Raw genomic sequence first — 24,767 nt, forward strand, 5'->3', positions numbered from 1 at the left:
GGAAAACCCAGACATCCATCTTCCTGAAAACACTCTACAGCTCATTCTAGGGGACCCAAACTTGTTCTCAGGCCTGACATGATATATAGTCCCTACGGCAAGTTCTGCATTCGCCCCAGGGTCTTCTTGAAAAGAACATGTGTGATAAATAGGGAGAGTTGCACCAGCACTGCAAAACAGTCGCCTGAAGGCTATACGTGGAGTGTTATTTACCTATTTAATTTAATTCCTACACCATTTCAAAATAGGCCAGAGTCCCATTAGTGCCATAGGGTATTGGCGTAGACTGGCCCAAACAGATATTGAAACTACAACCAATTAAAATAGGATGTAATATAAATTTGTAGTAAATGATACATAACTTTACATGACATTTAAGTATTCTGATGATTATTTATCCGTTGTCATTTACTGCTGTTGCAATGACAAAGGCAATTCATTTATTCATTTATGTTCAAAAGCTACAGGAGTGCTTCTCAATATTTATTAATCCTGTTATTTGGCCACTGTTAGGTATGTCTCTTTGACTTGTTTTATTTGGTTTCTTAATGCAATGAAAAGTATCTTTTTGAACTTTTTAGTTGACCATTTCTCAGTTTTTATGTAACCCTGAATATGTCTGTTTAGCAATAAACAATTTTAATTGAATTGCTTGTAATAATTAGTCTTTGTTTACCATCTGCTAAACATGTATGATTATTTCAAATTTTGAGTTTCTGTGTCCTGATGTTACTTGTTTACAACCAAAACAAAGCTTAAACAACCCAAACTAGGTCATATTATAAACTTTCAGGCTTCTTTTAACTCACAGCTTGTCTGTTGGAGCAGCCTCCAACATTCTGGACTGATGAACCAGGAAAAATGCCATGTGTTGTTTCCCAACAGAGCTTTGCAGATCTCCTATGAAAGTATTTACAATGCTGCAGTGTGTTTTCTTCTAGCAAAACCTCCCGTTGGATGGCATTACAACTAATGGGAGAGATATGGCCAAACAGATGGAGCTGCAGACTAATTTAATCTCTCTGGGATTTTAAGATGGGCTTTCACTTGTTTATATTGGAGAAGTGGCTTGATTATAAAATTTTAAACCACGGTTTCCCTCATAGGCTTCAAGTGCTTCATTATTAGCCAAAAGCACCAAGAATTAGATAGTGAGGTAACCTTCACAGCCGAAACGTGAAATTAACATATTTCTTGCATGCACTTAGGTGTTTAGATTTCAAGTCAGATCACGACAAAAAGAGGCATCTGCTTTCATGTGAAATTGATACAATTATGCAATATCTATTTATTCGAGTGTTTTAGTGACACAAAATTACCATATAAAGATGAAAACTGTTTACAAATTGTTTACAGCCTCAACATCATGAGTGGTTAAAAATATAAAAGCCATTACAGACAGGAAATACACACATATTTACATAAAACTGCTCTGCAGTTTGTAGTCTCTCCAGCATGAGTACAAGGCATTTCTTTATTAGATTCCTGATGTTTGCTTGGATTATCCCCCACAGCAGATTTGTTATTCATTTTATAATTTGTTTTGTAATATTCAGTTCTCTAAAATGACAAAAAATACCCTTTTACCCATGAAAGGGTATTTATGTCTCTCCAGAAAGCATCAATATTGACACTGATTTTTGTGGATTTTACAAATTAAGCAGTATGATAAAGGATTAAACAGGTAGTGATTTGTGATAAAACCTAACAGAGTATTCTGTTTTCATGTTAAGGTAAAGGGTCTTATGAATCAAGGATAGTGTGATAATAGGGGAATATCTAACTAGAGCATAACTAGCATGGGGATCAATAATGAAAGAATTGAGGTTTGCAATGTTGTGATACTGTAATGACTGAACTGCCAATTTCAGCCATGCCTCTTTTCAGTTCATTTAATATTGATACAGTACTCTGACAAAAAAAAAAAGTGTTTTAAATTTGGGTCAAGTAACTTTCCTTGTCCTTACTAAGGACGCTGATGTTTACAGTAAGTAGCGATAAACAGAAACTTCCAACAGTCAGACTTACAATATGGGGGGCCTCACTCCAGGGGTATTCTTTATTTTAAACAAAAACAAAATGTATTCTGGGGGCATTTAGCAGAGAAAAAGATAAAAGACCTGCATGGGACTTGAATAGTATAACAATAGTATAACAAGATATGATACAGAAAATGTGAATCTAAATAGCTTTGTGATATTTAAGAAGACTTTGTGGCTAGCAATAACAGAACAGTACATTCTTTTGAACCTATATAAGGTTTTTAGGAATCCAAAATACAGCTGGAACCAGAAATGTACATGCACTGTACAAAACATACAAAAACCTTTGCTTTTTCTGACATTAAATAACAGTAAACTGCTTTTTTATGTCAGTCAGGATTCCCAAAAAGATTTTGTATTTCCTAATTGCCAAAATAGAAAGAATACCGGATTACCTTCTTCAAAATCAGAAGTATACATACTTTCCTGAGTATTTGGTTGAGTTGTCATTTAAACTGTAAGTCAAATATCTTATGTATTCTCTCACAAGCTCCCCAATTCCTCCTGACAGATCTGTTGTAACTGAGTCAGGTTTGTAGACCGCCTTGGGCACTCACACCTTTTCAGTTCTGCCCACAAAACTTCACCTGTGTGGGACCATGATTATGGCTTACTAAAAGAACTTTGTAGTTAATTTGGCTTATCCTTAAAACTATTGTCCATTTAGAAGACTCATTTGGACCCACATTTTAACTTCATGGCTGATGCTTTGAAATGTAACTTCAATATATTTATGCAATGGTCTTTCTTTATAAATGGGAAGTGCACCACTCCCTCCTGCAGCAAAACACCTTCACAACATGGTGCTGCATACTATTGTGCTAAAAAATTGGGATGGTGTTCTTCGGCTTGCAAACATCCCCCTTTTTAGTTCAACTGTAACAGCTTTCATTATGATTTATACTGGCATTATATATATATGTGTAGATAATTGGTAATTTAGTGTCAGACAGTGAAGAGGTTTTTTTTATGCAGCATATGTAAACTTCTGATTTCAAATCTCTGGTCTTTACATTCATTTATATTTTCCATTGCATAATTGTGGAAGTAGCATCCATCTTTTATTAAGAATGAGAAAAATAACAATTTTTATAATTCAAGTTTAAACATAATACATTTTTTATGTTTTATCATCCAAAAACACACACTATTAAAATTCTGCAAAATTGATTTGATTTCATTTGGTATAAAGTATGCAATTAAAACATTTAAAGGTACAGTGAGTAATACTATAATTTGGAAACTGCCATGTTGGAGTCTTCTTTTAAAGGCCACAAAGGAATCCTTTACTAAAGTTATGTCAGCAGCCCACCAGAACTGTGTTCATTTTGACAAATATAACATGAAAAAAAAAATGTCAGATGTACTAATAGAAAAAAAAGGAAACATGGTCTACTTTGTATAAAAATGTAATTCAAGTGCAAAACAAAGATTTTTGTTTCTTTTTCCAAATACTGCTTTTTACTACCTATTGTTCCTTTGTATGTTTGGTGTTTTTGGGCAGCACCCATTAATGAAAACAGCATTTGTTCCTCTCAAGGGTGAGAGGAATATTTAATAGCACCACTTTTACAATGTCTTGTACTAAAGCTGATTCCTTTCTTTAAAAAAACAGAAAGAAAAAAAAAGAACAACCTAGATCAGGTGTGTTGCTAATCCTCATTTTATTTCCAGCGCTACTGGAGGGTAGGTGCCACCAGGTATCCATTGAATGTGATGTAAACATCCACATCATCACTGTAAATGGCGTTCTCCCTCTCCCTTTTGTAGAGCCGGACCCAGACCTCATCATTCAGAGCCAGAGCCAACATGACGCTCTGACTCTGCATGATGGACCTCTCGCTAGGCTGAGCATAAAGGATCACTTTCTCCTTATCATTGTGCATAAGGTGCAGGTAGGTCTCCTTGAAGTTCCAGGTGTGGATGTTGATGTTGAAGAAGTAGATCCCTGGCACGTAGCAGTAGAACTTCCCTTTAAACATGTTGAAGTGCTCATGGAGATTGACGAACACCGTGTCGAATATCAAAGCCTGGTAGTATTCCACGCTGTGCAGAGACTTGCGACGCCCAACGGAAAAGGAAGAGTGAGGGATCTTGCAGGCATCCCCGGGAGCACCTGCATGGCCTTTGCTTCCTTTTAGCCCTATGGGTCCTCGCTGTCCAGGATGTCCCTCCAGACCTGGTTTCCCAGGTGTGCCTTTGTCTCCCCTGTCACCTTTATCACCTGCAGAGACAGAAGAAAGCATACTTTCAATGTAGGTATTTGCTATGTATAAAAAAGGCCCAAAAATGTGGTCATAGAAATTCATTTTACACATATAATACAGTAGCTGTTGTATGCATCGATACTTATAATACTTATGCTTATACTTTTAAAATTAAACCTAATCATTGACTTCTCTAATAAATTTGGGTTTTATAAGAGGTCATATATTTTTAGATTCTGATTTGGTTTTTATAGTAAAAATTATAATAATTTTTGTTCTACATCCAGATATTAAAAGACCTCGGTCATTGTTCATTTAGATTATTCTTGACTGATGGGGAGAGAGAAACCTATGAAAAAAAACAACAGTACAGATTCTGTAAAGAGATGGTCCATTCTCTTTACAGAATCTGTACTGTTGGTTTTTGCCTTTCTGATTTTCAAAAACTGTTACATTAAAAACATTTAATATGTGCACCCTCCACAATAATTGGCACTTCCGATGAACGCATGTAGAAATCCTTAAAATAAATTCATCTTTTATTGTACTAGCATAATTCCACACTGAAAAATTGAGCAAGAAAAGCGAGCCCTTAATTTTAATGCATTTGTACAAAAAAGAAAAAAGCCAAAGTTAAGAAAACAATTTGTGATGCCACAGATGGTTATACATATCTGTGGTTTCACACTTCTTGGCATCCCTGCTGTTAATACCTTTGCTAAAAGGACAGCATTTGAGCTTCTCCTATTACATTTCAGAGTGTTGTAGCATACAGATAGAGGGATATTTGACCCCTTCCCTTTTTACAATTTCTCTAGATTGTAGTTTGGCTCAGCCACAAAAACGGGACAGGGCCAAACTGAAACGAACAATTGGGTCTGCCAAGAGGATCAACAGGACAGACCTTTCCTACATCCAGGACATGTATAGGTATAGGGTCAGGAAAAGTGCATCTCTGCAAACCCCACATATTCTGGAAACAAACGGTTTAGACTTTTATCTTCAGGTTAGGGCACTACAGACTGCTATTTGCAAAAACCAGGCGCCACAGAGACAGTTTCTTTCCCCAGGCTGTCTCTCTGTTGAACACAATGAACCCTTTACAGTCAGAGTGGTCAGCTCCTCTGCTGTGAAACAAAATAAACATATTTGCACTACCAAAATCTACCTTTTTTAAAGGAAATAAAAAATATTGGACATACATACACATACATGTACATATTGTTCTTTTTATTTTTTATTTTCTCTAAAGTTTACACAGTTATACTCAAAGTCTTTATGCTGTGAGCGTGTGAAATCTATGTCAAATTCCTTGGCACACTATCTTGACCAATAAAACTCATTCTAATTATCTTCTTCTAGATCATCCATGGTTCTGGGTGTTTTTATTTTGGTCTCTCCTATTCTCTTCATCTCATCCCACAGGTTTTCTTTAGGATTTAGGTCTCGGGGCTGTGATGAAGACTGAGTTTGTTTCTGGTTTAACGTATCTGTGTTGATTGGTAGGTCATATGTTTTGGATCATTATCATGTTAAAAAAACACTGTTGATTGGTTTTTAGTTTTCTGGACGAAACCCTCGTTTTTATTAGAAGTTCCAGGTAAAAGTTCATTATTCCATACAGTCTAACAGGGTTCAGAGGGCCTTTGGAAGAGAAAGGCCCACAGCATCATCAATCCTTCACCATACTTAATAGTGGGCATCAGGTGCTCAACCTTTGTTTAAAGCCAACTTTGTAGCTGAAAGGTTTAATCTTAGTTTGACCAAAGCACGCAGTTCCAGTTGAAGTCCCAGTTGCATATAGCAAACTCTACACATTAATATTTATGATAGCTTTTTTGGCATCGGACTCCAAGAGCGACCCCACTCTTTACCATAGTTTTCTAACAGTGAGACTTACAGATTATTTTTTTACTCCATTACAATCCTCCTCACCATGGTGGAAAAATAAACATAAATCCTTATAGTTGTATTGAGGTTTTGTTATGCTGTAAAATGAATCTACCAAACAAATGTACATTTGTCAATAAATGGAAAAACTTGTGATTTTGATAAAACTGTATGGAGAAAATGTACAAATGAAAATGGAGCAGATTTACAAACTCAATGAAGAAATGTAAAATCTTTTTGCAATTTTAGACCACAAATTCATGCTGTTTAATCATATATTCTATTCAGCTGATAAGTACATTTTAGCTTTTCTTCCTGTTCTGGATAGTATAATGTGAAATATACTTTCTTCTATAATGTTTCAATCCTGAGAACCTTTCTTTGCTCCATCACTAATGCATTACCACTGCTTCTCAATCTCTCTCCAGGGAGCTTCAGCCTTCAACTCCTCAGCCTACCCTGAACTCCAGATTATTCACTTACATCTGGAAACAGCCAGACCCAGGCTCCAGTCCTAGACACAAATAACCACTGTAAGCTACTCTTCCACTCTGAGCTGACAGATCTTAGCATAAAACACCTTCTGCATCAAAACATTAGCAATGCAATTATGTAATCTTTTTCTAAACCTTAATCTTAGGTTTCTCTATTCTGCAGATATGCACTTTCAAAAAAAACCTTGTTCCGACATGACTGAACATTGTGTTTTCTTTTAGTTTGCTTCCCTGGCTGGCAAATTCATTGTAGGTCACACTATCCAAATCTGCCAAACCAGGTGGCATATTTAGTCATTACTTTGTGCATGAGCTTATGAGTAAATAGTTTTTTTTCTCTATTATGCTTCACCTCCCTACGGTATATGTAAAATCTGATTTAGATGCTTGCTCTCTTGCTCTCGGTGGAAGACACGCGTTTTCTCTCCCTCCCTCCCAGCTGATCCCTGCTTCTGCTTTTTGTCAGTATTTTTCTAGAGCCTCGCTTTACCTATCCTCCAAACTTTTAAATTATTGATTTGGTCAGCTGGAGTCTCAACGTAACTGATCAAATTTTTTTCTTTTCAACGGGAAGACAGGGTAAAGGAGACCCTCTTGTCCAGATGGGACGTTCTTCTCTGGATACACAATGGATTCTTGGCAGCAGTGGAAGATTGCATGCCTGACTACGATGTCGGTCGAGGACATAGAAAATGTGTACATATTTGGACTTTTGATAACAGGATTTCTGCTTTTTGGAGTTGGTGGTTACCTGGCCTATCGAGTGATTCGCAAAACGTGGGCAGCCGTTCAAAGCTTTCCAAAGCTGCCTGCGATGTTAGATGGAGTCTATAGAGCGATCAACACTCAGACTGAAATGTTAAGAGAGCAGAATCACAAGCTGGACACGATTCTTGAACAGAATCGCAGCCTGGCAATGGTTGGACTCAGAGGTTAAAGGATATAATCTTGGAGAAGTTGTACGCTCCAGGTCTGCAGAAAATACCAGAACTTTGGCTATTTGGATTCACAATTGAGACATACCAGTAAAACTCTTAAGATAGTTGGAAATTCACAACTGCCTGAACCACAACATTTATTGTTCTTCTAAATCTGGCGCCCCAACTAGAGGCTGACATTTTTTCGGGAATCCCACGGGTCACGGGTTTCCCACGGGAATCCCGCGGGACGGGAGACAGCATCAGTAAAGATCATGTGATTGGGACGGTACAGGATAAAAAATTAACGGGAGCAGACGGGAGCGGGAGCTAACCAATAGGAGGGAAAACAAACTAGGATCAATTGTCTTTGGAAATGTAAAACTGAGACTTTGTTATAAACTTTAAGAAAAAAAAACTTGAATCGACGCCGCCATTGTGTAGTTTTTTTCCAAGAAGCCTATACTATAATGTGAGTCAAACGAACTACACGACCCACAAGCCAACAGTGCTTCTGCTCGATGTTTTCCACCTGCGTTCAGGATGGAGGGAGCAAACGCAGGTGGAGAACTGGACGTGGTAAAATTGGATTTGTAACGTAAAGTCAGAAGTAAGGACTTATCTATTAAACTCATAGAGCTGACAGGAAAGTCGCAAATATTACCGAACTTCAGGAGAGTTTATGTTAACACGCAGTCTGCTGCTTGTAAAACGTGTTTAGTCGTAATCAAGTTCACCAGTGATTAAGGGACACTTGTAAAGCAGATTCTGGATTAAATCAGCCCTGCATCTCTTCGTCAAACCTAAAGTACCAACATGTGTCAAGTCTCATCTGACCAACAAAATTGCTGCATATGCACTAAAGATTTAAGAGGTAAGGTACGGAAGCCCACGAGGGGACATGGGGAAATGTATTTATTTTGCGTCTCCACGCAATACTTTTGCGTTTGGCATTTTGGAACAGCAGCACAGATGACAAACTGCTCATAAAACAAACACTAATATGTCATTGATATGGTTTATTTGTCATATGCAGGTTAACACGCAGTAAACAATGCGATTAAATGCTTAGGATAAAATCACGATAAAAACAAAAACACTAATGGCATACAAAAGAATGTACACATCATGCAGCAGTAATAAGGAAATAAAGTGTCACAGATGTGGTTTTGTGCAGTATTATTGTTCAGTAGTTTGTTTGACAGCTTGTGGATAATAACTGTCTTTTAGTCTGATTTGAAGATAATTTTATTTAAGGCTGATTTCAAAATAAAACTCAATAAATCTCAAAACGGGTGTAGTGTTTGTTTCATTTTTGCAGTTATCTGGTTTGGAAACTATCCCACAAAGTATTGTGAAATAACGCAAAGACTATTGTGTGAGAACGTAAAAAGAGAAAAAATCCCCCTTGTCCCTTCGCGGGCTCCGTATAGAAAGGCTTCATCAAGGGAAGATATTAAATAAATATGTTGTGAAATAGAAAAAAATTGAATGTACCATTAAATGTATAATTTATTTTAATACATCGTTAAATATTAAGTGTACCACTAATTACATCATGTCGTCTTTAAAATTATACTTAATTATTCAGTGGCACATTTAATTGCATAATAGTCCATTTCATGACATAATGGTACATTTATTGTTTCTAATGATGTATTAAATAAATAAATAGTACCTTTAATTTAATGGCACATTTAATGTTACATTTCTTTCATGTTACATTTACTTCGCTTATGGGACATTCACAACATTTATTTATTTAATGATGATTTTATTGTATTAATTTTGTCCAGTTTGACCCTCCATTCTTGATGCCTGTATAGGAGATCATGTCAGAATATGAATCAGGTGTGCTGGAGCAGACACACATCTAAAACTAGCAGGGAAGGGGTCCCTGAGGACCAGGGCTGTGAACCATTGAGGTACAGTTTCTAAATTATGAAGGTAATGCCTTTTTGTCCTTTTGTTCAACAAGTACAGTTCTCTTACTAGGTGCATTTTTCTTTCGTTTCAGCAACTTGAAACATAAAAGTAATGTCATTGTTCAAAGGAAACAATCACTTAATAAATAAGTAAAATACAACTAGGTACATTTTGTTTATTCAGCTAAGATAGGCATGGTCTGTTTCCTTGTTTGATATTTTATTATTTCTTCATTATTATTCTTTTTACTTTAACTGGCCTTTACTACAGCTAAAAACAGGGACCTAACTGGTCCTTCAAAGAAAGAAATTGCCAAAAGACTAAATGAAAAAAACAAAAACAGGAGTGGCACAGGAGTGGGAGTCGTTCTGAATGGGAGCGGGATGGGAGTGGGAGTCAATTTACCAGGAGTGGGACGGGACAGGATTTTTTCGTTATGCTGGCCCGGGATTGGGATGGGACAAGACATTTTTCTGTGGGAGCGGGATGGGACAGGAGAGAAAATCCACTCCCGTGTCACCCTCTAGTCCCAATGTGGCCTTGGCAACTTCTGCCTACTGGCTATCGACAAAATATCTCCTGGATGTTATATAAACACGACGCTCTTCCCCAGCACTCCCCTACCAGCTGTGTGCTGATAGGACTATGTGGCCGATTGATAAAACTTCCACCTCTCTTCTCAAGGACAATGGCGCTTCTATCAGTGTTGACAGTCTAATTCTTGCAAACACACTCAGACTTATATTCGCACCCTCAAGATTCCACCGTACCCTTGCTAAATCTTTACTTATGTGTGTGTTGTTTACCCCTGCTGAGGTTTTTTGTACTATTTCAGACTCTATTCTGCTAAGAGTAATCTGAAATGTGATTTTTTTTCCTCCTATCTTACGTTACCTAAATGTGTGATTTCATTACTTTTCATAGATTTTCAGATTTCTCAGAAGGATTACCAGCGAAAACCAAATATTATTAGTAATTTGGACTTTAGCTGCTCTTACACCAATGACCCAGCTTTCTTAATTAGACTACAATGGACTGTTATTACTTAGTTCAACTTCAGTACCAGTAAAAGCAATATATCATTAGCACCTGAAAATGTGGATTAAAGCTGTTTTGTACCAGTGACTCAGCTTCCCTAGTTAGAATTTAGTGGAATGATGAAACTATTAGATTTCTCAGAAGGATTCATACATTTTTAGATTTCTTAGAAGGATTGTAGTATCATTTGATTTGTTTTTCTGTGTCTGTATCTGTGTTTATTTTCTTTGTGACTGTATTGTAATTGTATGTACAGCGCTTTGAGTGTCTCGTTACTGAAAAGCGCTATATAAATAAACTTACCTTACCTGACCTGAAAGCCTTTGCTCATTTGAGTATCAACAATACACTTTAAAGATATGTTTTCGGCACTAGTGGCCTTTATTTTGTATTTTTCTTTTGACAGTAGGCAGACAGGAAAGACAGGTAGAGAGAGGGGGAGACATTCAGCAAATGTCGCCAGGTCCGGGACTCGAACCCGGGACAGCCGCTTCGAGGACTATAGGCTCTGCACATGGTTGCGCGCCAACCTGGATCTCCAAGGTCTATGGCCCTCATGTATAATATTTGTGTATTGAAAAGAAGTGAATGATAATTTTCCCAGTCAGTCTGAGATTGCTGTGTCATAGCAATAAATTAATTATCATAGCAGATTTAAACAGGAACTTTACAGGACAACAGATACTGGAGCAAACAAACTACTTTTAGCCTCTGAAATAGCAAATAATTTTAGCCTGCAATGACTGGGTTTTGGATTTTCTCAAAAAGCTGTTGTTATTAGAACAATGTTATTGTATGAACCTCGACTATGTGTAGGTATAATTACTGACAATTTAATTAAAACAATAAATCCCACATTATGAACAGCATGTAAGGAGATGCAGATAAGAAAAGTCTGCGGCAGCTGATCTATGATGCATAATGGCGCCAAGGAGGAGAGCGTGGATCAAACAGATTCGCCTCATCATACAAAGTGATGAAAGTTTTTAAGGCAATTTCATCTTTCAAGCCAAGAACGGTATTTAAAGGACCGAGGCTTCCGTACATGGGTCGCGCACTTAACCCACTTTGCCATAATCCAACACTTTTAACATTATTTTAAAATATATGCTATTGAAATAACAAGACATCACACAACATTTACAGAAACTTTATATGAGCAACTACGTTTTAGGTGTTTGTGTCTTTAGCTGTGTCAAACTTCTGTGTTCCCTTTTAAAACCATGTTGCAAGTTCTGTGGACGAGACACTGAATAAACAGGGACATGGAAACTAAATAACAATGTTTTCAGCCACCAGATTGATCTATGCCAGACTGTTTGTATGCTGGTTTCACGAATCACACCTGGAATTTGTACTATTTCCACATTTTAAAAGAGGCATTCACAAAGATGCAGTAGTGAAGTGATGAAAGTTAATTAAATTCAGTTGAATTTGGTTTATTTCTATAGCACTAATGCAAAACACATGACAATAACAATATTTTTGTAACTTAGCAGCTTTATCTATTTTTAGGTCTAATTTGGATTAGAACTGTCAGTCCTCTTTAATGTCAAGTCATATTTTATCATTAATTAATGTTTATCGTTGTTACTGTATATGTTAAGTTCTCTCCACATCAAATATAAAATTATGTATGCACAAGACCTCTTTGTGAAGTATGTTTTGATGATACAAATACAGGTATATGCTTAAATAACAGCTGCTTCTACAGTATATGATGTTAGATAGAATTTTCAAAGAAAAATGTCTCGTTTTGAAATAAACCTCCACATCCAGGGCTTCTCTGAATGTATCTTTTATAATGCATTACCCTTCACAGAAATTGTCAACAGGTGTAAAGATTACTGGCACTTGAATGATTGTTCACAAAAAACTTGAACAGGGGTTGATTTTAAAAGTGGTTCCAGGTTGTTTATATTGAGCTACTTTCCTTTTCAACAGCATGTCTCTCTCCTATCTCATTTCCACTTAACCATGAATGCAGAGTTCACTCGGCAACTCAGTTCCAGCATGATTGCTCTTCTGATTAAGCACTTTTATATTGAGGCACAAAGCCATCTGCTTTAAGTCGAAGCAGTGATTAAAGACATGCAAAACAGAGTGATGACATAGTTGCAGAGATACAGGGATTAAATGATACAGTAAAGCACCATGCAAACTCCCTGCAACTCTGCATTCCTTCCTAAACATAATCTGAAAGTAATAAAAACTGTTGGATTTTCCATGTGTCAGGAATCAGAAGAAAAGCAAAAGGTACAATATATTGTATTTCTGATTTTTTAAGGTTGTTCTGCATCAAATACAGTGTAGAAATACCACCATCAAAAAGTAAGCTAATCAAACTTGTGGTACCTTTGAGAATGGTCATGTTGATGACAGTTTTGACTTCAGGCATTTGATAATAAGCTGTGGTCACTGGAGGATCCAGCTGGTCGCAGCATCGTCTGCAGAGTCTGGGTGGAGATCTGGATGTAGAGGGGATGCAGCAAACCAAGGGGAGGAGAAACAGCAGACTCAAACTTGCAGTCAACATGGTTGTCAGCACCTGAGCCAGGAGTGAAAAACAAAGTTAACAGACCCATTTAAAAAGGCTGAAACAAGAGCCATAAAGCATTTATTTTTACAATGACTCAAACATTTTTATTTTCTAATGCACATCTTAAACATCTAGTAAAGTCAAGTAAAAGCTAAAAATAGTATTTTTTGCTGGTTTTACTGTGTGCTAAATTTTTGGCATTCCTGTGGATTTCTGGTCAAATGCGAAGATAATTAATCGACAATAACAATATCCCTCTCTGAAAGTAATTCTCAGACATTACTGCCAAACTTTGTGAATCTCTCTATAACTCTTCCCAGTAATGGACTCTCAGAGCACACTGCACATCCTAGACATACAGGATAAAGAACATATGTGTACTGTGAATTAGCCAGGGATTTAGTTTTTGAAAGCATAAAAGCAAAACAAGACATAAAATCTCTATGAATAATTCTTGGCCTATAAGAGGTTTTGGATCAAAAACATGATACACACTACTTCATGTACTTCATTAATGTTTTCAGATGTACTATCATACTCTGGATCCAAGTGGATTCTTAAAAAATAAGAAGGGATTTTTAACCCCCTATTTGCTTCTACAAACATTTCCTGAGAAAATGAGTGCACCTTCTTAGCCCATGGATTTCTGTGGATGATTTTTTAGAATCACTTAAAAGATCTGTTTGATTTTCATGAAAATGTGATATAATGCCAGTGTTTTACAGATCATTCAAATGCAAATATGGTCCAAATGTAAAACAATAAATAAACAATTATGTTCATCCAAATAAATCCGCTAAACTAATCTTCATACTCACTTTTTCTGGTTCAGAGATGCCATAAGGATATGCCAACTAATCTTTTTTTAAGGAAAAACATTTTTTTTCTTCTACATCTTTCTTTGATTTGATGTGATCAACTGAGCTCAGGACTAGTACACCAGACCGATCACCGATAAGGGTGTGCAGCAGAAAACACACCATCACTTTGAACACACCATCCTGACTGTGAAACATGGTAGCGGCAGCATCATGCTGTGGGTATGCTTTCATACAGGAATGGGAAGGCTGGTCACAGTTAATTGGGAGATTGATGAAATTAAAAATAAAGGGTAATCATTGAAAAAAAAACCTGTTAGAGACTGAGAAGGAGGTTTAACTTCTTGCGGACAAATCAACATTTGAAGTAGGAGGCTTATTCCTTAGAATTTTCAAATTAATACAGATGATGATAATGTGACCATATGCTCTTATCTGATTAAATTAACAAAGGTGATGAGAGAGAAAGGTTTGGATATAAAAGCCCAAACCTATCAACCAGATTGCTTCTCTGTGTTTGTTGTGTTTCCTTTCTCGTCCTTTCATTCTCACTAAACAGTATACTTCATTGCTATCTGTGGATCTCTCCTCCTTCTTCTCATTTTTATCTATTGCCCACTACTTATCCAAATGTTTCATGAACGGCAAAGGAAATAAACAGGGGTGGGAGACAGGACAGAAACAACAGAATTTCTCTTGTGTTTTTACAATGATTGATTAATGTTAACAGGATTTAAATGATGGATAGAGCATGACGGTGAGAAAATGAAATGGCTGAAGCTCTGCCTCGACATTTTCACTTGACTACTGCCAGTAAAATATAACCACTGTTGTTATAATGAGAATCTGTATCACTGCTCCAGTCAGTCAGAGGACATGCTACATATAAATTTTGGAATATGTTTGTATAATTAAATATGAATTAAAAGTATGTATTGTGCTGCTATACGAATGGCAACAAGTATGGAGCGTTGATGTCCTTTAAGCTGTATTTATGTAATGAAGTACCAGTCAATTAAGACAGATGGACAAATGGTTGGCGGTTTCTTCATGTTAAAAGGGAGCCCTTCCTTTCAGTTGTCACCAAACACTTGCTTAGTATGACATTTATTGTGAATTGCTGCTAGATCAGTCAGTCAGTCATTTTCTACCGCTTATTCCATAGTGGGTCGCAGGGGAGCTGGTGCCTATCTCCAGCAGTCTATGGGCGAGAGGCGGGGTTCACCCTGGACAGGTCGCCAGTCCTTCGCAGGGCAACACAAACAACCATGCACACACTCATTCACACACCTAAGGGCGATTTAGAGTTACCAATTAACCTAACAGGCATGTCTTTGGACTGTGGGAGGAAGCTGGAGTACCTGGTGAGAACCCACGCATGCACGGGGAGAACATGCAAACTCCATGCAGAAAGACCCCTGGCCGGGAATTGAACCCAGGACCTTCTTGCTGCAAGGCAACAGTGCTACCAACTGCGCCAACTTGCCCCTTGCTGCTAGATGAATAAACTTAATTGAATGGCATTAATCAAGAACAACTGTAAGGATTAACAGTGTAGATTTAATTAGCTTGCATTTACTTTTTTTTTTGCTCAGTTATAAACCCAAAAATGTCCTTTTGCACCTTCTAATGATTTCAGGTCAGTGCAGCTGAATTCATTTGTGTTTGCTACACAGATAAACCAGTGTACCCAGTGATTCACAGAAAACGTGGAGTGTTGTTGCCGGTCATCATTACCAATCGTGTTTGAAGAATGCATAATTTAAACTCTGCTGACAAGCTGGCCAGGAGTTTCTTTTTAAGTCTTGACCCCATTAGGTGCTCCGACTGATCGCCTACTGGGCTGGAAACAAAATATTTCTATTATGCAGGAGAAGCTGTGAAAACATTTATTTCAAGGCTAAATGGTTTTGTTTAGACATGTACTACCTTAGGTGGTCCTCTTACTTTGCATTAGAAACCATAGGCAGTTTAATTTTTTGGCCATATGTCAAAAGACGTATAAACGTATTGAAAGTCACGAAGTTTGGCACCATATCTACAGCACTTAAAACATTAATATACAAAATTGCCATTTTTGCAACCAGACTTGACATTCTAATAACATATTACATATGTACAAAGGCCTTATATAGAAAAACTAGCCAGTGACTGTTCCTTCTAGTGGCCAGAGCACGCCATCCCACATGACAGTATAACTCAGTGTTGTTTCAGTACTGCACAGTTAGTGATGAACCTGAGAGCAGCATGATAAGCAGTGTCAACTATATGAAGACAGTGAGCAGAAGCATTCAAATAGAAAAGATTTCCATAGTCCAATACAATTACAAATGTTGCAGCTACAAGCTGTTTTTTTACATTGAAAGAAAAGCAAAACGCATCAGTTTTGTGATACCTGCATTAATAATGAGCTTCTGTTGTAATAATACGTTTTGGATAACTTCAAAGGCTCGTACTCGTACTCGTCGTCTTACGCTTTATCCGGGACCGGGTTGCGGGGGCAACAGACTCAGCAGAGACGCCCAGACGTCCCTCTCCCCAGACACCTCCTCCAGCTCCTCCGGGGGGAGCCCAAGGCGTTCCCAGGCCAGCTGAGAGACATAGTCCCTCCAGCCTGTCCTGGGCCGTCCCCTGGGCCTCCTCCCGGTGGGACGTGCCTGGAACACCTCCCGAGGAAGGCGTCCAGGAGGCATCCGGTATAGATGCCCGAGCCACCTCAACTGGCTCCTCTCAATGTGGAGGAGCAGCGGCTCTACTCCGAGCCCCGGACTCTCTCCCGAACTTCAAAGGCTTTCTGCTAAGAATCAATAACCTGAACAAGAGCTGATGCACAAAAGAAAATAACTGTCCCATTAGCAAGAGCATTTGGCTTTCTTATTATATCTGACAACTCTGGGAAGAACCATGGGTTTTCCTTCCCCTTTGCACTAAATCTCTTTATTTACATTTTGCATGAAGCCATCACTAAAACAACCCCAAGCTAACTCCATATAAGGGATCAGTTCTTTTTTTCCCAATCATAATTAAAATGCTTAAGATATCTCTTCTAAACTATATGAGGCTTTAATTTTGGGACCTTAGTATTTATCGCTGCTGAAACACCACAATGGTAACTCAAGTCAATGCAAAAGACACACAAAGATGTAAACGTATGAGGAACATTTGTCAAAATTAAACAAATCAAGGCGGACCTCTCAGGGTATTTAATGTCTAGCTGAGTGGGGGAGCAAAATTAATGGAGTTACAGAAAGACTTTAAATAATCAGAAACTGGTTTGAATCAATCCTAATTAACATTGCCAGCTAAAATAAGCTCACTATAATTTAACTGAGATAAAAGACACTTTAAAGATTGTAATGATTTCTTGGTGGCAGATGGAGGCCTGTAGCACCAAACCACAGTTATACTGAAGCTCTTTAGCAATCTCCACATTTAATGCAAAAATTGTAACTGCTTGCTGATGGAGCCAGACACAACCGTCTGGGAGTGACATTTTGATTTAACAAAAAGAAACACAGCCATATAAATCGGAAATTCTTTTGAAATGTGATGAAACTGTGTAGGGTTTACAGTTTCTGAAGTTTAGGCAGGTTTGGGGGCAGGCTGGGTAATAGGTTTACATCGTATGCCCGCTGAAATGGTTATTGAACAGATTGTTTAATAGCTAACGTACAAGGGCTTCCGTGAGTGATGTCCTGTAGGTTGAGCATCAGATATATTTACCTTAGAACAAACATTTGTCCTCAAACCTACAGAGTCAGTAAATGATGAAAAAAGCCAAACACCACACTCTTTGAACTCAACAAATAGAGAAAATGTCATCAGGTAGCCAGGCCCCAATGAGGTGCAATAGCTTCAGCAAACACCTCAGGCCCCATTTTGATTCAACAACTTCAACAAGCAAACGACAGCATGAGCATATTGCTGTTGTACAAGTGTGCCAATAGAAGTTACTAGCAATAAAGAATCTGAGAATCATGTTTGCTTGACAAAAAAAAAAACAACAAAACATTTCTAATGGAAATATGTCAAATGGATGTGTGACTGCTTTTTGGCAACCATTGAAAAATGACAGAGTGAGCACTATTACTTTTCCCTAAACACACCTTTTGCAGGAAAGATGAGGGAAATTTGTGACTAAATAGGTGAACACTAAAAATAGTCTGTCTTTGAAACACTTTAACCATGGCTTCAAGTAAAGAAACAACCTAACACTAAGGTACAAGGACACAAAACATTTAGTACTACATTTGTGTACTATTTCTTATAGTTAATGCACACCCTGTGTAGCTGAAATATTTAACAAAACTTAGGAATAAAATGTGTACTGGTTGAGTCTTTGTCCACAATGTGATATGATTTGCACAGTACCACAACTAAAAAAGTATGTTAGTGTTGTTAGAATACTAAGTCAAATGATTGTCTTTCAGTTTTGGTTTATTCTAAATGGACCCTTTTGTCGACCATACGTCTATGTTTAGACTACTTTTAGACAATGCAGTCCTGTTTGTTCTATGCCTTGACAAAATGTGTAGTTCCAAATCAGGGCTAAACGAAGGCAACACATTGACACATGTCTAAATGACGTCTATGGGTAGCCTCAGCGTTGGAAGTGACTTTGTGGAAGAGAAGGGTCAAGTTCAGGTAGGTCTGCACCCAGGAACTGCCTGTACAAATTTACTTTGTACAGTTGATTTTGTGTTATTTGGATAAAAGTGTGCAATATAAAAACACATGGACATCCCTCATTCTATATTTCCTCCCTTCCCTCAAGAAATGTGAGCACAACTTGTTCAACTTAGTCATTTTGAAATGAACACACTTTGCTGGAACTGACTCAACCACAGCACACATCCAGCAGCCAGGGTGATTTCATTGTAAAAGCCACGTCAACAACGCCTGAGCATCAATTTGGCAAGCAGCTGCAGTCCGGATAAACCTCACAAAAGAGTTACACAACTCTCCCACACACACACACACACACATTCACTCACTCACTCACTCACGCGAACAAAGCCGGGCAGTGCGTTGGGTTCGTGAGGACTGTAACTTTTGAACAAAGAAGACCTCTGCTGAGTTGGCGACTTGTGAGGAACTCCAATAGTCCTGCACGTCTCTGCAGGCACGGAAATGCGCCGCCCGGTGTTTCTTTTTCTCCTTCCTGTCTTCCTGTCCCCTTTTCTTTGACATTTTCTTCCATTTCCCCGTCTCTGTCTTATTGTGCAGACCTGGAGTGAGCGAGCGCTCGTCGCAGGTCGCTGTCACACCATGCGTGAGAGTGTGTGGGTCGCTTCTCTTACCTGGTGGATTTTCTCCACAGTTGAGGAGGGAACACAGCAGCCTGCTGTTGCTGCTGCTGTCAGATTGAGAGGTGGAACAACTGAGAGGAAACCTCTGAAAACACACACACTCTCCCTCCCTGCTGCTCAAGTCTGTACACTCACACATGACACACACAGCAGTGCTCCCTCCATCATGAAACAACACTAGTAGACGTTCATTTTCCTGCACATCTATCACCCCTGCTGAAGAGATTTAGGCTGCTGTGCTTGCTTTCAGATTGTTTTGTAGCAGAGCTGAGAGTGGCATTAAGGGACTGTGACTACTCGAAAAGGAATATGTTTAGGTTATTACTCCTCCGTCTCTCCCTTCTGTTTACACTGTACTATTTTGACGTGTCTTTTAATGAATTTGCTGTTTATATGTTGGTGTCTAAATATATCTAAAATATATTGCCACTCATACAGTCCCACTGCAGCACTTAAATTTCCTCTTTAACTACATACCAAGCCATCATCCACTCATTAGACTCTTAGTCCCTTGCTGTAAAGACCCAGTTGTGGTGTTAAGATAATTTCATTAAATGCACTCTAAAATAGCCATTTTGCAAAGGACTGTGTTGCAAATGGTGCCTATAATATGTATTATGTATTTTTTAAATGTATTAGACAATCTAAAATAATGCAGTTCCAGGTCTGACCAGTCTGAGTATTTTATGTTTTAAAGGGAGGATCAAAAGTAGTCCAGTCTCCTAAAAAATGGGAAATAATTCTTTAATTTTAGGTCAATTAAATTCGTGAACACACTGACAATAAGTATTATGCAACATAATTTCACCCTCTACCCATTTATTATTTCTTCTGTTAAAAGGTTTAATAAATTTGAAGATGTAGATCCTTCTCTTCTCTAACCCAACAGACAGGTTCTGATGAAGGTCTAATTAAAGCAGGGATGTACAAAGTGTGGCCCGTGGACCATTGGTGGCCTTTGGAATGATATTGTGCAGCCTATAACCACAATTCAAGAATGTTTAACAATTTGGGCCAAACGATACAAACTATTAGTGTAGATGGACACTTTTTACCTGACAAATTAATATCTTCTTAAAACGTCAAATGTTAGGTTAAACACAAAGTATTTCTCTTTTACATATCAGCCGAAATATTTAGAAATTGTTGTATGCCTAGTATAAGGCAAACATGTGAGATGCTTTTAATGTTTCAGATCTACAATGATTAACAGATCAGAATTCAGGCTACTTTGTCCATTTTATTAAAACATTGTATGACTAGTTTATCATTAAGCAGGTATAAAAGATCACACTAAATGTGCGTTTTTAATGAAAAAGAAATTTAAGTTTTTGTGGCCCATGGCTACTTTACCTTGTGGCCAAACGTTTGAACACCCCTGGGTTAAAGCTTCTGTGCCGGCAGCATCAAGCCAGTAGTTTCAGAGTGTGAAGTTAAAAAATACAATTACAGCACAATCGTTTTTCCATTTCTCAAAATGATACGGATATTACTAAATTAAAGGAGATCAATTTACTACAGTTTACTATATTGTATCCCATCTTTGCTGCTGGTTTATGTGAGGAACAATTCATTCACTTTTTGAGAATTACATCTTGTTATTCTATTGCAAGGCAAAATGTAGGCTGTATATTTTTGAAAAATCATTATTCTTTTTATTTTTTTTTAATATTTAGACCTACATCATATCGCTATTATTTTATCTCATTGATTGTAATTTATGATGTGTGTTGATGTGTCAATCCCTTCTCTGTATCATCATGCAAAACATTACACAAACCTAAAATAAAATCTAAAAATATTAAGTTTGTTTAATATCCAGACCTAGTTAATGACTTGATATATTTCAGCACTTTTTCAGTTCACAAAAACAAATAGGGGGCTGTGAAATAAATGTCCTCTAAAGACCACTTATGTCTGCAAACATAACGTTAATTATTAGAGCTCATTGAGTGTCTCATTTTATGCCAAAAGCTTCTTGATTGCATGGTTTAATAAAGAAAATCATCAAATGAGCCTCTTTTATAAGAACTAATGAAACACTACCACTTATAGGCATTAATCCCAAGCTGTACCAATACAAATAATCAGTCAATATTAGTACATAAAACTCTAACCACGTCCACTAACAGAATTTGATTTGATGAAATATCTCACTTGTCCTGGATAATCGTAATTAATTACTGATAAACAAAATTAAATAAAAAACAAAAGAAATTAGTGAAACACATAATCGAATCGACTCCATTGTGATTTAATTCAAATTGAGACAATATTAGCTTCCGTCTCTAAAATAGACCAAAGTTAAACTGGAAACAAGTCCTATTTCAGTGACTTCAGCTTGAAGCCAGTTCCTGCAGTTCTCCTTGACTAGAACATACACAGAAAGATGGCTTTGATGATGAAAACAGATAATTACACAGTAAAGCACATCATGCATTGCCTCGTAAGGTTTGCTACCAAAAGCACTTTAACTGCCTTGCTGAATTCCTGCAACATGCTTCATACTGAGTCCTTCATATCGAAGTAGTTAGTGCACTGAACTTCAGGGTTTCATTCTGAAATTTACAATGATCCTTTTGGTTACCTTTACTGAATCATCTTCCATTGTCTTGCATCTGATAATTTACCGCTTAAACTTATCCTTTTTACACCATGAATCCTATAACTTCCAGTTTTTACCCTTTTATTTACACACATAATTTTTCTTGTAAATTTATTGAATGTCCTTTTATCATATTTAACCTTGATTACTATGTAAAACTGTATTAAACAAACATACCTTGGCTTGCAATAAATGACTAGCTTCATTCTCCTGTGAGTCATAACTGACTAGCATGGTGGCCAAACGTATAATGTATTATGTGTTTGCCCCATATTCAGCTCCATTCTTCACCTCTGTCTACACTCACCATTTTTCTTTCACCCTTTTTTCAATCTTTCAACCCAATTTTCTCATCTTTTTTCCTTCTGTCATCTCCTACACACAGCACTCATCAAGCTGACTCTTTCAGTTTCACCTCTTTTGATCTTCCTGTCATGCTGTCCATTGGACTGGGATTTGCCTACATAAATCTGGAGTTTTTGGGTCATTTTTTATATATTTCAATTCTTCTCCAAATTCTTCCTTTCTCATCCCTTTTTAATGCAACTTTGAACCCTTTTTTCTCTATACCTTTTTGCTGATATCCTCCTTCGTCTTTCATAAGTACAGTGCTGTGAGTTCTCCTAGATGTTTCAGATCACCAAACAGAAGATAAACCACAAAAAGTCGCTTTCAAATTATTTTGTTTATCGTGAAAAAACAACCTGGCCCCATATGTAAAAACACAATTACACACCTTATTAAATCATGAAATAATAATGATTAAACACATTTTTGTTGAGTTTAACCAGCCACACCCAGGCTTGATTACTGCTTGGTCTGCAAATAAATAAAAAATTTAGGACCTATCAGGCGACATGAAGTAGGCTAAAAGATCCTGAGAACTACAGTAAGAGCCATTACCTATAAATGGAGAAAACATTGGAGAACCTTCCCAGATGTGGCAGACCTTCCAAAATTTCTCCAGGAAGGCATCGACTCATCCAGGAGGTCACAAAATAACTAAAAACAACATCTAAATCCCTGCAGATCTCACTTGCCTCACTTAAGGTCAGTTCTGACGATTCAACTAAATAAAAGAGACTGGACAAAAGCGGCATCAATCCAAGAGTTCCAAGGCCAAATCCACTGCTGAGCCTAAAAACACAAAGGCCCATGTAGTAGTTCCCATACAATATCCTGATGATCCCCTAAACGTTTGGGAAGATATTATATGGACTGAGCAGACAAAACTCACTGGATGGTCTGCATCCTGTTACATCTGTGAACAAACACAGCATTTCAGAAAAAGAACATCAAACCAATAGTCAAACAAGGTGGTGGTAGTGTGATGTTCTGAGGCTGTTTTGCTGCTTCAGGACCTGGAAGACTTGCTGAAACTATGTGTTCTGCTCCATAGCAGAAAATTCTGAATGTCATCAGTTTATGAAATTAAGCTCAAGTAAACTCAGATTATGCTGGAGCATAATGATCTAAAGCACACCATCAAGGCCACCTTTGAATGGCTATTTTATTGCCTTGTACATATATTGCTTTTCTTTCACCTGTTTTGTTTTGCATTGAGTTGACCCCCAACCTTCTGACCAGAAGTAAACATCATTATGAACAAAAACGCAACTTTGCAAGAAACTAATGGACAGCCTTTAAAACCTGCATGTCAGTTAAAATTCAGCATGAATGAAACTGCTTGGAGACTCACGTTGCTTTAAATGTAATTGTTTGGATCTCCTTAATAATCACAACCAGACACTTTCGGTATTGTTTCTTTTCTCATCAGGACCCACAAAGACGGCCAATAATGGGCTTAAACAAACTATGTATTCGCCACATATTCCATTAAAACATTTAATGTAATAGTATCTCTCAACTTTATGTTTTCTCACATGAGTAACTTTCATCTCATTTTTTCTGAAAATAGGATTGATAAGTTTGCTTTCCATTTTGTATCCAACAGCCAACAAGAGTTAAATAAATGTGAAAGATTGTATAAGTTTTTAAGGCAATAAGGATGCTATGTATAGCAAGAATGCTGTTGTAGTCTTTTAAGAAAGTACTGTCTTTGCTTCTTTTTTTAGTTGAATTAAGCACCTTTTTTGCTGCTCCTCTGAATTTTTTCCTCTTACAATAAGGATCTGCTAAAGGAAATTTTACTCACAGCATCAACAGCATCACTGAGAAACACTGAGTGAGATAAACCCAATCCTTCTTTAACTTGACATAAACAAACTAAAGGGACTTTTAAGGAAGGTTCAAAATCTCCATGTCAATTAAACGCTTCTGGTCCCTTGCAGAGTTGCACATTTATCAAAAATATATTATAATGGCAGAACCAGTGTGTATAACTATAGTACAGCAAAAAACTGTTTAAAATGCATGATTACCGGACTCTAAAATGACCATAAATTCATGTTTTACTTGCCACTAAGATCTTCAGCCAGTTGGAAGGAGTCTCACGGCACTAGATGCTCATATCTGACAAAGAGGTTAGAGTCAAAATGATGAAGGTAGCATAAAGCTTAATAATAATATGATTGTGGAAAGTCTGGATTTATTGTAGTTCACATCATCATCATGATTATATGATTTCCTAACATCGTAATACCCTTGATACTGGTTTATAAAAGTAGGGCATATTTAGCTTCCCATTCAAGAAATTTAACAAAAATGAAGTGGCATATAAAAATAGGTTTATTTATTCATAGAGGAAAATTAGGTTATTTGAATATTTGTTGTCTGAATGTTTCAGTGAAATAAGCCATTGAAATGGCAGAAAAAGTTTAATAAATTGACTTTTAATGTATTAACAGTCTTCTACCTAAGGTAGTTTTTCAAACAACTTTAAAACCCACCACAGCAGGAGTCACAAGAGGGTTTTTAAAGCAGTGTGTAATTCAGTTAGATCTCACACTTAATGTGGACCCTCTTCTATTTAGACAAACAATAGCAATTCTATTCCTTAGAAACGTTTTTCACCAGCAATAA

General features: G+C 37.3%; 1 protein-coding gene across 5 annotated transcripts in view; it reads right to left on the reverse strand.

The window, feature by feature from the left end:
- Positions 1-1,259: 1,259 nt before the first annotated feature.
- Positions 1,260-24,767, reverse strand: part of LOC124868419 (complement C1q tumor necrosis factor-related protein 1-like) — a 51,691-nt gene continuing 28,183 nt past the window's right edge. For 2 of the 5 annotated variants that reach the window (XM_047365665.1, XM_047365668.1), the window contains 2 exons: positions 12,870-13,062; positions 1,260-4,266 (listed from right to left, as the gene is read on the reverse strand). In XM_047365665.1, the coding sequence (XP_047221621.1) occupies positions 3,719-4,266; positions 12,870-13,062 (741 nt within the window). In that variant the 3' untranslated portion in view covers positions 1,260-3,718. Of the gene's footprint in view, positions 4,267-12,869; positions 13,063-18,877; positions 19,124-19,171; positions 19,366-24,767 lie in introns of those variants that run through there. The other 3 variants (XM_047365669.1, XM_047365666.1, XM_047365670.1) reach the window with 3 other exon arrangements.

The sequence above is a fragment of the Girardinichthys multiradiatus genome, chromosome 5 (assembly GCF_021462225.1).
Source record: "Girardinichthys multiradiatus isolate DD_20200921_A chromosome 5, DD_fGirMul_XY1, whole genome shotgun sequence".
NCBI lineage: Eukaryota > Metazoa > Chordata > Actinopteri > Cyprinodontiformes > Goodeidae > Girardinichthys > Girardinichthys multiradiatus.